Source organism: Plectropomus leopardus, chromosome 18, assembly GCF_008729295.1.
Source record: "Plectropomus leopardus isolate mb chromosome 18, YSFRI_Pleo_2.0, whole genome shotgun sequence".
Classification (NCBI taxonomy): domain Eukaryota; kingdom Metazoa; phylum Chordata; class Actinopteri; order Perciformes; family Serranidae; genus Plectropomus; species Plectropomus leopardus.
In genome coordinates this window covers 22,173,828-22,189,328 of record NC_056480.1, presented here as the reverse complement: position 1 = coordinate 22,189,328, position 15,501 = coordinate 22,173,828, and the positions used below count along the sequence as shown (strand labels likewise).

Genomic DNA, 15,501 nt, shown 5'->3' with positions numbered 1-15,501 from the left:
CCACCTCTAAGTTGTGTCAGCATATACATTATAATTAGTTTAACTTACATGCTAAGATGGAGAAAGTTTCTCAATCTTTGATTTTGAAGAGAAAGGAGTGATTCTGGAGAATATTTAGAAAAGTGATGTTTTTACAGTATAATTGACTTTTTTTTCAATCATGCAATTTGTCCCTTCATCTTCAGCTTACTTTTCGACCTCACTTCTGTCTGTCTCCTAAAGCACTTTACTGAATTGCATTATGGGCTAGTTGTTAACTTTTATTCACTCAAGGAAAGCTTGATGAGCGCAGATGCCGTTTCACAGCAGTCTTTACATTTAGACCGTCTTGCACCTGGGCCTGCTAAGTATAACTTTAGACTGCCGGGCATTAAGCACCTTCACTTGGGTAATGAGGCTTGAGTGCTATATTCAAGGGCATTTTTTGACATTTAAAGGGGGAGGAGACAGTATTACCTGTTCAGCTGGCTTTTTCACTTCATACCGAGTCGTCAGGAGGCTGCTTCTTTAACCTTTAAAATACACTGTTCTGTATGATAAATTATACACTGAATAATAACAGAAAAGCCTCCCTGGACTCTCACATTCAGTAACCTTCGTTGGTAGCTGTGATTAATGTGAGCACCTGCAAGGATTGTTAAACATACGCTGCAAGCCAGTGATGGAAAAAAAGCAGCGTGAATTTTTTTCTCAAGTAAAAGTAATATTACTGTGTAGAAATACTCTGTTACGAGTAAAAGTCATGCATTTAAAAACTTACTCCTGTAAAAGTATAAAAACAGTCCTCATAAAAATGTAATTAAAGTACCCAAGGTAAAAGTACTTATTAAGCAGAATGACCCATTGTAGAATAATATATTTTATAATACTGCATTATGATTATTGATGCATTCATGTGTAAAGCATCACTACTGTTTCTGCTGGTAAAGGTGGAGCTAATTTCAGCTACTGTATATACTGCAGGATAACTTCATCTATAATAAAAAATCTGAATTTATTGATTTAGTTAATTTTGTATAAATAAAAATGTACAATATTGGATTCCATGTTGTAGTAGACTACACAGTAGCATAAAATGGCAATACTCAAGTAAAGTATTTCAAAATTTGACTTAAAAAATACTTCACCTGCAAAATAACCATTTAATGTCAATTACTCACTGCAAAATATCTTGAAATTGTTAAGATAACTTTGTTTTTATCGCATGCCTCCACAGTGAATGGAGAATATAAAAAGGCAAACATTCTTCATAAACTGAAGTCATTTGGGACCACGTTTAACAACAACAAAACTATATCAAAACATCCATTTACAAACTCCTACACGACTCCTGCAGTATAATCTCATAAGTCTCACCTTTGCAGTTGTATGCTAAGTACTTCCTAACACATACATTTTTTTGCAAAATGTTACAACACTTCTGCCTCTGAGTTGCACGTCCAAGAGTGTTTGTACTTATGTGTTTTAATTATTTAATGTGTTTTGTAAGTACTGAGCATACGAGTGGGTAAGTGATACTTGGATTACACTGCAGGAGTAATCTGAGAGTTTGTAAAAAAGTGTTTTGTTGTAGTTTTGTTGCCGTTAAACAAACCCCCTATGAATTCATACATGAAGAATGTTCTCCTTCTTTACAAATTCAAGGTAACAGAGAGTGAGTACAAATCATTTTTTGTGATGTATTCTAAGCTATTTGAGTAAATGTACTTGATTACTTTCCACCCTTGTTTTAAACCTAATTATATCATGGTTAAACTTAATTACTGTTTTTGTATATGACAGTGTCCTTCTGCCCCCACTGAGAGAAAACAAAATCTGCTCAGTTTGTAATTACAAAGTGAATATTAAAATCTTCCATAATAATAACTGTTTTCTCATTATAAAAATATTCTAACTTTTTCTTGTTTTAAGAAGAAACTTTGGCATTATAACAACATAAATTCGCATTTCATTAAAACTAAACTTGGGTGATTGATGCAGCAGTTTAATTCCTTAAGTATATGCCATGAGGGAATAGAGCCTGGACTGGATCTAATGAGGGATTGTCAGCTGGCTGCTTTGCCTACATGCTCGTTCGACGATACCAGCCCTTTCTGTGGCCATCAACTTTTAATGCTTTTAGAAAGTAGCTGTGTCAGGGTGCTTTAATAAGAAATCACTGACATGATGTGATCTCCAGCACTGTGTTTTTGACGCAAGGAAAATACAGTAAAGAGAACAAAACTGACAGAGCAGGGACATATAAAACAGACTCATCACTAATAAATAAGAACAGGGCTCTTGTCCAGTTTGAAGAGTTACAGACCAGGCAGTTTGCCCCAGTCAACATCTAACTGGACCAAGGCCTGGTTATATGACGGAGGAACATACGGAAACTGCAACAGGCAACTTATCATATGACACCACTGAATACAGATTTTTATCTTCCGCCATCGATTCAGAGACAGGCAGAGAGAGAATAATCTGTAAACTACCGACAAACTTAGACTATGCTGACCTTGTTGCCAGGGTTGGCGGCTGCAGCAGGATACCCTCATGTTTTCCCGCAGCTGCCAATAGCGTCTGGAGTAAAGCATTAATGTTACTAGGTGTAAAGGTATTTCACAAAATAACCATTGATTTGTGGGCAGTGTGCTCGGTAATGTCTGACATCTACTGTAACTCTAATCATCGATTGTTTGATCAAAAGGCTCTGCCGGGAGAGTCTTATTAATTATTTAATTTAGCATTCATACAGTCGGATAAATCCTAATTAGCTGAAACATTTGGATTTTAAGACATGCTGGAAAGGTATAATTACCATCGTAAAAGTGATCATTAATATTTCTGTTAACAGAACTTTTTGTTTAGTTTAGCCAAACAAGCGTTTTGAGATATTGTACTTGGAGCGATGACATCTTCTTTCATCTCACACCTCTAATAGCTCTGTTTAAAATGTACGACTGAAGCCATAATTGTGGTCGGTAAAAATTATAATTTATACCCAAACAAGATGCATTTGCCATTAGTCCATTTTAGCCGGGTCTCCTATTGTGTCATAAATATAGTGGTGACTCATTAGTATGAGTGGAAATTATCACAGACTGTAATGTCAGAAAACCTTTCAAGTAAGCCTTTGATTACAGTAACAGGTATTTTTTTATGTTATTGCACACCTGCATGCAGACATACATTCTATTCTCCTTGTCTGACAGATAAGTAACAGTATTGTGCAGTAATGAAGGTAACCACATAATAGTTTAACTCTGGTTACAGAATAGTACTGTATAGTAGTAGTAAAAAAAATACCTTTTTGATAGTTTTTTTTACTTTCTAGATCCCGTTTCAGTGGCAGTGAACCACATGATGTAAAGTCACTTCAAATCTTTGTTTTTTTATTCTGTTTCTTCCACTTCCAGCGCTGTACTGCTCCACCCCAGACTCTCCGCTCCATGGCTCTATATCCTCTCAGAGCGGCGGCCATGTTAACAGCGTGGTGCGTTGGGCTTGCGACCGTGGTTATCGTCTCATAGGCAACGCCACTGCAACCTGCCGCCGCACGTCACTCGGCTACCACGCATGGGATTCTCCTGTTCCTGCGTGTCAAGGTCTGTTTGTTTGCCTGTGTATGAAATGCTAAAGGAGGCTAAAGGAATACTGGTAATGCCATAATATTGCAACCCATTAATTCTTTTCCCACCATTTAAAGGGACAGTTCATCCCAAAATCAAAACAAACATATTTCTCCTCCTACCTGTCGTGGTATTTCAAAATTGCATTGGAAATGGAGATGTCTGCCTTCTCTCTAATGTAATGGAACTAGATGATACTCAAATTGTGGAAATTAAAGCAACAAAAAGAATGCATTTGAAAAACTAAATAGCAATGTGTCGCCCACAGTCAGTCACTCACACCAGAATGATAAATAAAATAGTTTTGGTCTGCTAAATAAATTTGACAATTAGTTTTTTGCTAGCTTGAATTGTCGCTAATGCCTAATATAATTTGCTAAAACACAAGACATCACTTACGGTAGAAAACACAGCTGAGTTCATCCATGCTATTAAAAACCCTTTTCCTCCTTTAAGCTCCAGAGTAAACAGACTTCACATTCAAGGCAGTAAAATGCCAGATGTGAATACCACATATAACTGATATATGTGTTGAAACATAAATGGTTAAAAGAAGTCTTATTCTTTGCTCTCTCGTTGCTCTTTGTGTAACCTTTTCTTCCTCTTATATGAGTATTTTCAGAATATACTACAATATGTTATACAAAGACTTGGACCATTTTTATGTTGCGCTTGCTGATGTCTTACCCAACATATCAAATAACTGCAGGAAGGCACAGTTTGTAGCCGGTATTGATAGAAAGTCAAATGAAGGATGTATAGCAGATTGTCGACACTCTGTAATTACACGGTGCGGTGCTCTACAAACCAGTCTATTTAAAACCATTGTGGACTGTGGAGCAGCATTTTCCGCAAGATGGATGTATTTTGTTAGAACTGGTTGCAAGTGAACATCAAGCGTCTCTTGATTTTATATTTTTAGTTTGATGGCTTCATTGAAGAAAATATGTGAGCTTGTTTACAAATGTACAATACACTCAGTAGCTTTGAATCCCCAGAAACATTTCAAACTAAGCACACATCAAAACCTGCCTACCTGACAGACATAAGTGTGCATTAGGGCTTCTGCGTGTGTGTCTGTTCGCATGCTGTCTTTCTAACCAGCGTGTGCCTGTCCTCCCCTAGCTGTCTCATGCGGGGCACCCAAGGCTCCTATAAACGGCGGCGTTTTAACAGCCGACTACTCCGTCGGAACAAGAGTTTCCTATTTTTGTAACGATGGGTACAGACTCTCCAGTAAAGAACTCACATCAGCCATCTGTCAGCCTGATGGGACATGGAGCAACCACAATAAGATACCACGATGTTCAGGTTAGTAACACAAAGTTATCTGTGGAATATCAACATTATAATTATAAATACCAAATCTGCCAAATTTGCTTCATAACACTATACGAATATAAATAATAGACTCCAGAGATATTTCCACTGTGTCAGCTACAAAACAAACGAATATTTTTTTTTAAATGCTACATTATTAGATTAAATAACAGTTAAATAATCATCTCCCACTGAGTTAGATGGATGTCAGTTTGAAAGCAACATATAATTAACACTTACCCAGTGGCAGGCATTTAATGCAAGGACTTTAAATTGAGTCATTATTTTGCATCTGTGAGATATTTTACAGTGGCTTGGCCACGCTCTCAGTCAGCTATTAAATATCTGACACTATGTAAAAATGGTAATTGTGTTTTTAAATGAAAGCAGATTTCATGAGGTTTTACTTTCTTTAATGTCTTGTCTCTGTAGTGGTGGTGTGTCCCAGCATCGGGTCATTTTCTTTAGAGCATGGTCGCTGGAGGATCGTCAACGGCTCCCACTACGAGTACAGAACTCGTATCGTCTTCACCTGCGATCCGGGATACTATAGATTAGGCCCCGCCCACATCCAATGCTTACCCAATGGCATGTGGAGCTGGAGGAACGAGAGGCCGCACTGCCAGGGTGAGTAACGAAGACACAAGATGGTTTCATGAGCATTGCACCTGAAAACATCATATCAATCATATCAGTATCATCAAAAAGCCAGCTATTAGACATATTTAAAGAACTGGAATCATCCCAAATGAGACATTTAAACCTAATTCACAAATTTAAATCATGTTTAGTTTTGTGTATTTAGACTGATATTTATATTTACTTGCCATAGCGGTGTTAATCACAGGTCTCATAAAGATACATATAACATTGTACTATATCGATTCTTCAGACAATGATAAGATATTTTGTGATATCACAAAATCTGTGATATCTTAAATTGTTGTTAGTGACATGTGGAAGGTGATGGCCAAGCATGTGAACTTAAAAAATGTGCCCAACAAAGGCTTGATTTCAACATTATGACAGCTCAAGGCGGCATGGTGGCGCAGTGGATATTGTGTCTCTGAAAGGGGGCTTTAGGTTTAAACCTGCGGGATGGCTAGAGCACCTCTGTGTGGAGTTTGCATGTTCTCCACTTGTTAGCATGGGTTTTTTTGTGAGTTTTCCAGCTTTCTCCCACAGTCCGAAGACATGAAAGTTAAGTTAAATGATGACTTTAATTGCCTGTAGGTGTAAGTGTAAGCATGAGCGGTTGTCTGTTACTATGAGCCTGTATAGACCTGGTCTTAGCATGCACTTTGGTGATGCGAACCCAAGTGGACAGCCAAGACACAATGCTGTTCATACCTGTGTCTATCATGATAGTCTGGTGGCCTGTCCACAGTAACCCCACCTCTCATCCAATGACAGCTGTGATCAGCTTCAACCCTCATGTGACTGCTGAAAAGATAAGCATTTCCAGAAAACTGATTTAAAAGCTTGTCATTTCAAATATAGTTTTCTAATGATTGGTGAGTATGTTTAATGTAGGTGCCTTTTTTTACAATACATGTCTACTAACTTGATTAAATCCAATAATGACTGAGTTACTATACAAGGACAACAACATTTCATTCTTCTGAAGCCATGCTCTTACCTTAGAAAGTTGCCTTGACATTTGCATCATCTGTTTTTTATCGTCTGGGGATTCCTTGACATTTTGAATCAATGTTATTTTTCTTTAAGGATTCGGTGACATTTGAAAAAAAAAAAAACCCTGCTATTTTCTTCACCAGTCATTGTGAAGAGTTTCCAATGCAGGAGAAAAACATAATATTGGCACCCTATTTGTTTGATCAACAGCTCACCAGTATTGGAAGCAAGCAGCCACCACTAAAACCAATGAGCTCTACTGATTACTCAAATGAACTTGGTGCTAAATTGGTAAACAACTGCTTTTAAATTGGTTGTGTCTGCCTGTGTGTTTCAGTTATATCCTGCGGTGAGCTGCCGTCGCCACCCAATGGGAAGAAGATTGGTACTCAGACTACATTTGGTGCTACGGCCATCTTTACCTGCGAAGCTGGCTTCATGCTGGTGGGGTCAGCTGTCAGAGAGTGCCTGTCATCTGGGCTTTGGAGTGGAACAGAAACACGATGTTTAGGTATGTGACCACTAGAAGTATTAAAATATTCAAACATATATTTATTAAAGTACATTTAGACACTTAATTTGAATGTACACTGCATGATAACACACACACTCACACACACACACACACACACACACACACACACACACACACACACACACACACACACACAAACACGCACACACACACAGACTGAAACATTGACCAAAAAGCTGTGATTTTTCATGCCAATCTAATGAGGACAGGTATGTGCCCCACACCTCTCTTCTGGCTGCACAGCTGGTCTTCTCTGGCCTCGTCCACCTCACAAGCAGGACTATTAGGAGCACCTGCTGTGTGCTCACCAAACTCTGTGTGAATGTTCTTTTTATATATATAAGCCTGAAAAAACAGCTACTTTCTTCTGTCAGTGTGCAAGCCAGAGGTAACAGATCTTATGACACGGTGCTGTCACTTCTCCATGAAGCCTCAGTAGAAACAGCGCTTCCCAGAATACTTCACAGGCTGAAAGAGGCTGAACGGAAGAGTTCAATGAAACTTAACCCAGGCTGATGAGGAGGCATGATTCTGTCAAAAAATAAATAGATTTGAGTCCTAAAAAAGTGCTTATTGTCTTTCAAAACAAAACTGGATTTACTGTACTTGTTTTGCTTATTTAACTTTAAGATGAAGAGTTATGTTTGTTTTTTTAAGATCATCTTTGTAATTAAAGCTCTTGGCCATTCTAACTAATGTCCTTTATTGACCACTTAACTACTGTAACATCCTTAACATACCAGGCAACCTTTTCTCTTAATGCTCTCTCACTTCCATGGCTGCCTTTGACATTGTTTGCATATGCTGCAATTGGGGACATAGTGCAGGTTTTATCCATTGAAAAGAATTAAAATCAATTCTCAATTCAAACCCTCTGAGAACAGGAAATACACATTTACTCCAACATTTTGCATTCGCTCTGTGCATCAGTCAGACATTTTTGAATGAATCTGATGAGGGATTAAATAGTCTTACAAATCCTGTTTGGTTAGCTTGTAGCATTAGCTGTGAGTATGTAAATACTGTCAGATGAATTCAAAGAGAAGGTATTTTGGCAGCTGGTAGCACCGTAAGTTGTGCATCGCTTGCAACTGCTTTCTGCTGTATCTCAAGGTCAGATTCATTAGCATATATTGCACTAATCACTTTACTGCGCAAACATGCCCACAAAGTTTTTCAGCAGAGTGCAGTTTTACTTTTTTTTGCAACTGATTGTAATTATACATGTGTAAAAGTATAATGCTGCCTTTGGACTAGGGGCACTATAAGCAGTAAGATGGCAAAGTGAAAACTTTTAGACTTTTAGACTGCAAGCTACAAGTCCTGACGGATGTGATGCATAGGCATTCTTCAAAACTTAACGTTACAGAGAGAAATCGTATTTGGGATTTAATATCCCAGTCATTTAGCCATGTTGGTGTTTTCAGACGCACACCGTCATACTGTAAAAGAAGCTTGCATGATTTGAAGCAGAGGACAAAAATAAATATCATTCAATAACTCAAAAGCTTCTGAAACACTTCTCATTGCTGCCAAGATCACTGGAAGATCACCCCTCATAAATGTGCTTCAGTTTCCACCAATTCAAATTTCACAGTTACACTATGTGGCCATTTGTGCTGTACTTTGTAAATTGGACTGTTTTTCAGTGAGATTCATTTGCATAGAAAGGGGCCAAATTTACATCAGATGTATACATATACCCTATTTAAGTAAGCACAAATAGCAGAGGAGCACCGAGACGCTATATTCTTGGCTGCGCGGTTAAGGGTGCATTTCAGCCTTTCCGTGTGCTTTGAGAATTATACAGTTTCTTTTTGTCTTGTTTGTGCAGGTTTAGAAGCCACAAAAGCTTTTTGAGAATTCTTTAAAAGCACAGAAATCTTCATTTCAAAGGTAGATGCTTTTGAAGGTATTGCAAAGAACAGCGACACAGCTGTGAAAATGTCGTAGGGGGCCTCCGACCATCTGAGCTTTTACCTTAAATGACAGATGATGCAATTTATGACAGAGCGTCTAATGTTTTGTGAAGACGGAGATGCTTGTTGTGCTCCCACTTTGCTGTTTCATGGTGTGTGTTTGCTAAGACTCACACATCTCATAGATGGGATAAAACAGGTTTCAGGCTGCAATTGCCTGCTTTTACAGGCTTGCAAAAGGTTTCAACAGATGTTTAACATTTTAATGTCCCATATGGAGGCAACTAACTGTCTTCTAAGCCAAGGAGATGTTCACCCCTCAAGGTTTGTTTAAAACTCACAGGTCTGCTCATGATGCTACTATTTTGCTGATATTGTCTTGTCTTGAAAATAACCTAAAGAACACTTTACATGAGTAAAATAAGACCGTAAAGGTATGTTCAGACCAAATACAAATAGAATTTTCACCTTGCATGACTCACATGAATATGACTGTTAGAGTGCTTTTTGGGTAGCAATTATGCAAACTAACTGGGGAAGGCAGGTAATGCTAACATTGGCGCTGTTTAGTTTGTAGTAAAGCAGAACTGGTTGCTGGAATCAAGGAACTAATACATATTTTCAGAACTTACCATTTTTTCCAATAGCCCTTCTTTTTTGTATTGTTTCCGTACAGTCGTAGAGCTTCTTCTGCCCACAGACGCGACAATAAGTTTGTCCTCCATTTCTGATGCTTGGTGATGTCCGGAGAATCTCAACACTGATAAGCTTTTGAGATACAGAGTCACACACATGGTTTGCTCGATGCAGATAAAGACAAAACAAAATATCATTAAAAGGCTGAAATATTGGACATTAACCATCCTGGCCAGGGAGACTCTATTCTTCCCTCCTTCTTTCATGTATTTATATCCTGTCTTTTAAACCACTCCCTTCTATAGCTCTTTACACTCACAAACACATTGCACACACACACACACACACACACACACACACAAGAAATCAACCCAAGAGTCTATCCTATGTACAGTTATTGCATCTTTTCTTTGACTTTGTACCTAACTGCACTGTTCCACAAATTAGCTCTGTAAGTGGTCTGAACACAATGTAAGGTAAAGTATATTTTTGAAATATTTTCAAGGCAACAAGCTAGCTCTTGGTCACGACAAACCTAAGTAAAACCCAGTATATAAGAAGACATGTAGCAAAGCACAAGTATTTGTTAAAAAATCATTATTAGTGTAAACTTTTTGTCCATTGGTCTGAGTAATATAATGATAGCTACAAGATAGGTATAGATTATTTGAGCAGTTTTGCCTTTAATGATAGGATAGCTGTAGACAGCAGAAAAGGTGGGAGAGAGTGGGTTGACACAGCAAAGAGCTGCAGGTTAGAATCAAATATGAAGCATAAACTGCCAGGTGGGCTAGAGTTCACCCTTTATTATTATTATTTTTAACCTAATTTACCAGATAAGTTGAGAACCAATTTTTATTTACAATGACAACTTGGTCAAGAGGCAGCAACAGGAAGCCAGTCGATTATAGACATTGGAACATAAATACAGTTTGTGCCATAAAACATCATTAGACAAAATTAAAACATCACAATATATATACAGTCTTTACAAAAACAGTAGATTGTGCTGTAGAGTGTTCCAGTGAAGCAAAAACAGGTGCAGTGATAAAAAACTATCGCTTGTAATTACTTAATGGTAACAGAATGAAAGTGTAAAGTTTTAGCCTTTTTTGTAAGTGTTTCAGTCACCAGGATTACTTAGACTGGTAAGGAATGAAGGCATATACAAAAAGTCAGTGCAATAACAACATTTCTTCCAGTCTGACTCCTCTTTATCTCTGTCTGTGTCTTTCAGCTGGTCACTGTGGAATCCCAGAAGGCATTGTGAATGGCCAGGTGATCGGGGAGAACTTTGGTTACCGTGACACGGTCGTATATCAGTGTCTGCCTGGCTTTCGACTGATAGGCTCATCGGTTCGAATCTGTCTCCAGGACAACCAGTGGTCTGGACAGCTGCCCGTCTGTATATGTAAGAATACGCACATTAGCCTCTCAACAAGGATTCACCTAAACTCACATATCAGCCCAAACCCTCCCCTACACATCTTTATCTTCTTGATAGCTTGTGAAAAGACAGCTTCTTGTCTTGTCGGGGAAATACAAACACTCACATATATACCCCTTTCCCACCAAAATTAGTACTTGAACGCAGGTTTTTCAAACACAGGTAAACCTGCTAAATATAGGTGATTGACTCCATTCCCACTGCCAGTGAACACACCGCTGGAGTACATGAGTCTGCCTTTCTGTCAGCTGTTTTGTGTGTTGTTTTGTTTTGTTGGTGCATCTGTGCAATATTACAGACAGGCAAGTAAACAGTAGACAAAAGATAGGTAAAAGATAAAAACCAGTGTCTACTGCAGTCATTTGCTGCATTTATCCTTACACACACTCTGTACAAACTGTAGAAAAATGATGACCTTGACCCTGTGTTTATACTCTTTCAGCAGACTCATGTTTACTAGCTCTGACACCACATCTTTACATGGTGTAACTGCCGATCTGCTTTTGTTGTAAATTGAAACATTTTTTCTGCAGTGACATGGTCTAATGGACAGTGTGTGGGTTTGTCACACAAACTTCTATATCTTCCATTCTGTTTATGATGAAAATATGCAGGGAAATGTGTGGGCATGGATGCAGAGTATAAATAGAAATTGCGCTCAAATGGTGAGGCCAAAGTGTATCTCAAGTAAGCTTGAATGGCACACGGTATGTTTTGATGTGTCTCACCACTTGCTGTATATCAAATAGAGAAATTGAAGTCCTTTCAAATAGAGGCAATTTGCAGATAAGGTTTTGGTAACATGCTCAGCATTTTTATTTGAATCTTGTATGTTTATTTGCCTGTTGAGTTGAATAATCAATATCAAACTTCTTGCAAATCACTTGGGGGGTATACTAAAAAATAAAGCCTTGTATTTGACAAATTAAAATTTACTATTTCATATGATACTTGTAATCAGCTAAAAGAGGAAAATGGTCTTGTTAAAAAAACAAAACTCAACGATCCTCAAGTACATAAGTAAAACAGCTCACAGTAGTCAGAAGAATTTGACAGAATCCAAGTATAACACAGTTTATGGTCATTGATAATGGAAGAGGAGAGCAGATCAAATAGATGTTTACTGACTGCCTTGAAATTGGAAAAGAAATAGAGTGCATTGATGAGACAGAAACTACCTTTACAGCAGGATGAGGTCGACTCAGTTGATGGGAAATGACTAAATCAAGAGTTCTAGCGCATCATTTAAAAAACACCTGAAGTCATATCTTTGTTATGGTTCATTGATAAGAAAAATAATGATTTCGGGAATGCTAACGCAAAACTGCCCTTCAGGGTATGTGTGATTGAGTGTGTGTGTGTGTGTGTGTGTGTGTGTGTGTGTGTGTGTGTGTGTGTGTGTGTGTGTGTGTGTGTGTGTGAGAGAGAGCTGTAGAGTTATTTGAGTCATTTTAAATTTTATTTGTTTTTTAACAATCTGCTCACAGTTCGAAAACTAAATGGAAATTTTAAAAAGACAGTGAGTGCATTTACATGGACATGAATGAACTGTTTTTGACCCTGGTTATGATCAGATTTGGTTTATTCATGAGTGTAGTCAACATGATCCCAGAGAATTTGGGCTATGTACATGAAAACTACGACTAACCCAGTAACTGATTACTGTTAGTGCATGCACCTGTGATGTTTAAAGAAACAGAGCAGCAATGGGAGATGAGAGAAACTGGAAATATTAAAGATTACAATGCACAGTTAACCACCATTTGACAACTTAACTAATCTTTTGCTCCGATCGCCAACAGCTGTCCGCTCTGAGCACATCCATCATTTCTCTTTCTTTCTCAACCACACACACTCTGCTCTTAGCTAAAATTATTCCTGAAACAGCTACGATACTCTTAAAAAACTGCCCATACTGTTGCCAGCCTGTCACTGTTACTATCACAGTGTAGGAAGAGAGGAGCATTTGATAAAGATAGCAGCATCTAAAGATAGCAGAAAACTCTCGCTCCAGAGGTGAGACGCTCTGCTGCTATGATTGTGTGTTTTTGTGATGTCACTTGGCTGAAGCTGCACCTGTGCAGTTAGTCAACAGTGCTCAATAACCCAGATGTATACATGCAACAGTGTCCTGGTTTCTTTCAGAATACACCCAGTCATTATTCGCATCCGTTTAAATGCACTCAGTGACAGCAAAATACTTAAAACATTAACTTGACAAGTGACACTTTAACACTGCATTGTATTTTAAAGCTGGGTTCTTTGTGTTTGCATACCTAAAGTATTTGACTCTATGCTACAGAATACACTTCATGTGGAAAACTTAATGAACAGGGAAAGATGTTACTTTACATCCATATTTTAGTCTTTAGTCTTTTAATATTTAATAAGAGTGCTCCGACAATTTACTAGTGTGCCCTTATAACATTTTGGGATTCACAATAAACTGTTAAAAAAGCATTAATGAAGAGATGTAGCGATATCACAGATGTCACCTTTTTTATTCCAGTTATTTTTCATCCAACTCAATTCAATTCAATAAAAAATTTTTATAGAGCCCATTATCACAAAACACTGTTTGCCTCAGAGGGCTTTACAGCATACGACATCCCTCTGCCCGTAGACCCTCACATCGTCCAAGGAAAAACTCCCCCAAAAAGCCCCTGTAAAAAACCTGATGTCTTCGTTACCCACACAGCAATGCCACATAGCCAATGACAGTTTGGTCTTACATTTGGCTCCGTTGAATTTGCACAATAAGAAAAACAAATAACACCAATGTCAACAGTCAACATAGCAACAGTGAAGCTAACTTGAACAACTGTTTATGGACACAGCACCAAGGTCTCCACTGAGGGAGTTCGTCTGGTCGAGCTGATAAACTCCAGTCAAATTTCATTCAAGGGTGGAAAAGTCCAAATTAAATAAAAAGGAAACCAAATCATTTAGAATAAACCTTTTGTTCAAGAGTGGTTCCATGTCGAGTAAAGCCAGCACGAGGTTGGTATTTTGAGAAATATTCCTTTCTTGATGTATTCACCCAATCGTCCTGAGGTTCTGCAGATTCACACCAGCAGCCTTTTATAAAGGGCCAGAGGGCCCGGCTGCCTGTGTGGTCTGGATGAGATAAATAGCTGGGCTTGAGGATAAAGCAGAAGGCTCTGACATGTCCAGGCAACTGTGAAAATCTTCTAAAATTGGTCACTTACTGTGAGCGCCCTGAATGTTTTTAGGCAGCTACTGGGCACAGTTAAGGTGGCGATGATAAGTGCCATCTCAAGCCAATTACAGGAGCCTTTTCCTAAAAGAGACAGCCTGTTTGTTCACTAAATTAGAATCATATTTTATAGATGGAGGTGGAGTTTATTTCCTCTATGAAATTGTTTCTGACTATAAGCCTTAACAGAATAAACAATGTTGGATATTGGATAGTATGTTTTTGGATATTGCATGCATCCATGTCCGTGCATTTAGGACAGTGTGAGTATTCATCTGGTGTCTCTGCGCTATGCTGTGTTTATTGAGGTTATTCATGCAGGAGTTATTGAGGGAAATCATTTTACAGCCAAATTATACTGTAATTATGGAGATGAGAGGCTCTTGTTTAGAGACACAAACACAGAATGATGATGAGACTAGTGTGTGTGTATGTGTGTGCATGCGTGTGCGTGTAGCTGTAGGGCATGCTGACGGTGTCACATAAATTTGTATCTTAGGCGAGCAAACAAACTTCTGATTCTCACTGATCAAGTGAAAAAAAGACCTCAACGTCTTCCCTTTCTCTCCCATCTTCTCTTGTCTTGATCATCTTGTCTTCTCCTCCTCCAGTGTCCTCTCCTCTGCTCTGTTCTTTGTTTTTCTCCTATTCCCTGCTCACCTTTCCACCCACCTAGTCTGCGTCTTCCATATTTTTGTTTCATGTGGCCAAACACCTCCCCTCTCCTCCCTGTAAAGCAGTAAAAATAAAGGGGGGGGGGAGTTTGAGAGGCAGATGAGAGAGAGGCTGGCAGTAACTGTAAACTGTCTGTTTACACAAACATCAAAACACTGCCGTCAGCACCATGAGGACAAGGGACACACACAAACTTTCAAGTAGCTCCAGTGAATGAAGTTAGCAGGATGAATAATTATGATGCACAATGGCAAACAGAGGACACTCAGTGCTAACACAGAAGATGGCCTAATATTTCAAAATTATGACGCTATATTGAGATACCAGCTATATGTTTTATAGGTTATCTGACATTCTCATAAATATGCACGAATAACTGTGGGAAAGGCAGATATATTTGGTCAGTCTGTAATTAGTGTGTGTGTGTGGGGGGGGGGGGGGTCAGCTGCAACTCTCTGTGGCATTGGCTGCTGAAATACTGCAGCACTGCTGGATATGACACAGAA

The 15,501-nt window shown here is 38.5% G+C and overlaps 1 protein-coding gene across 1 annotated transcript in view; it reads left to right on the top strand.

The window, feature by feature from the left end:
- The window catches only part of LOC121957465 (CUB and sushi domain-containing protein 3-like), a 446,534-nt gene that overhangs the window by 396,105 nt on the left and 34,928 nt on the right, over nucleotides 1–15,501 (top strand). The window contains exons 51-55 of the mRNA XM_042506041.1: nucleotides 3,399–3,587; nucleotides 4,737–4,922; nucleotides 5,364–5,558; nucleotides 6,904–7,077; nucleotides 10,894–11,067. Coding sequence (XP_042361975.1) covers nucleotides 3,399–3,587; nucleotides 4,737–4,922; nucleotides 5,364–5,558; nucleotides 6,904–7,077; nucleotides 10,894–11,067 — 918 coding nt within the window. The remainder of the gene's footprint in view (nucleotides 1–3,398; nucleotides 3,588–4,736; nucleotides 4,923–5,363; nucleotides 5,559–6,903; nucleotides 7,078–10,893; nucleotides 11,068–15,501) is intronic.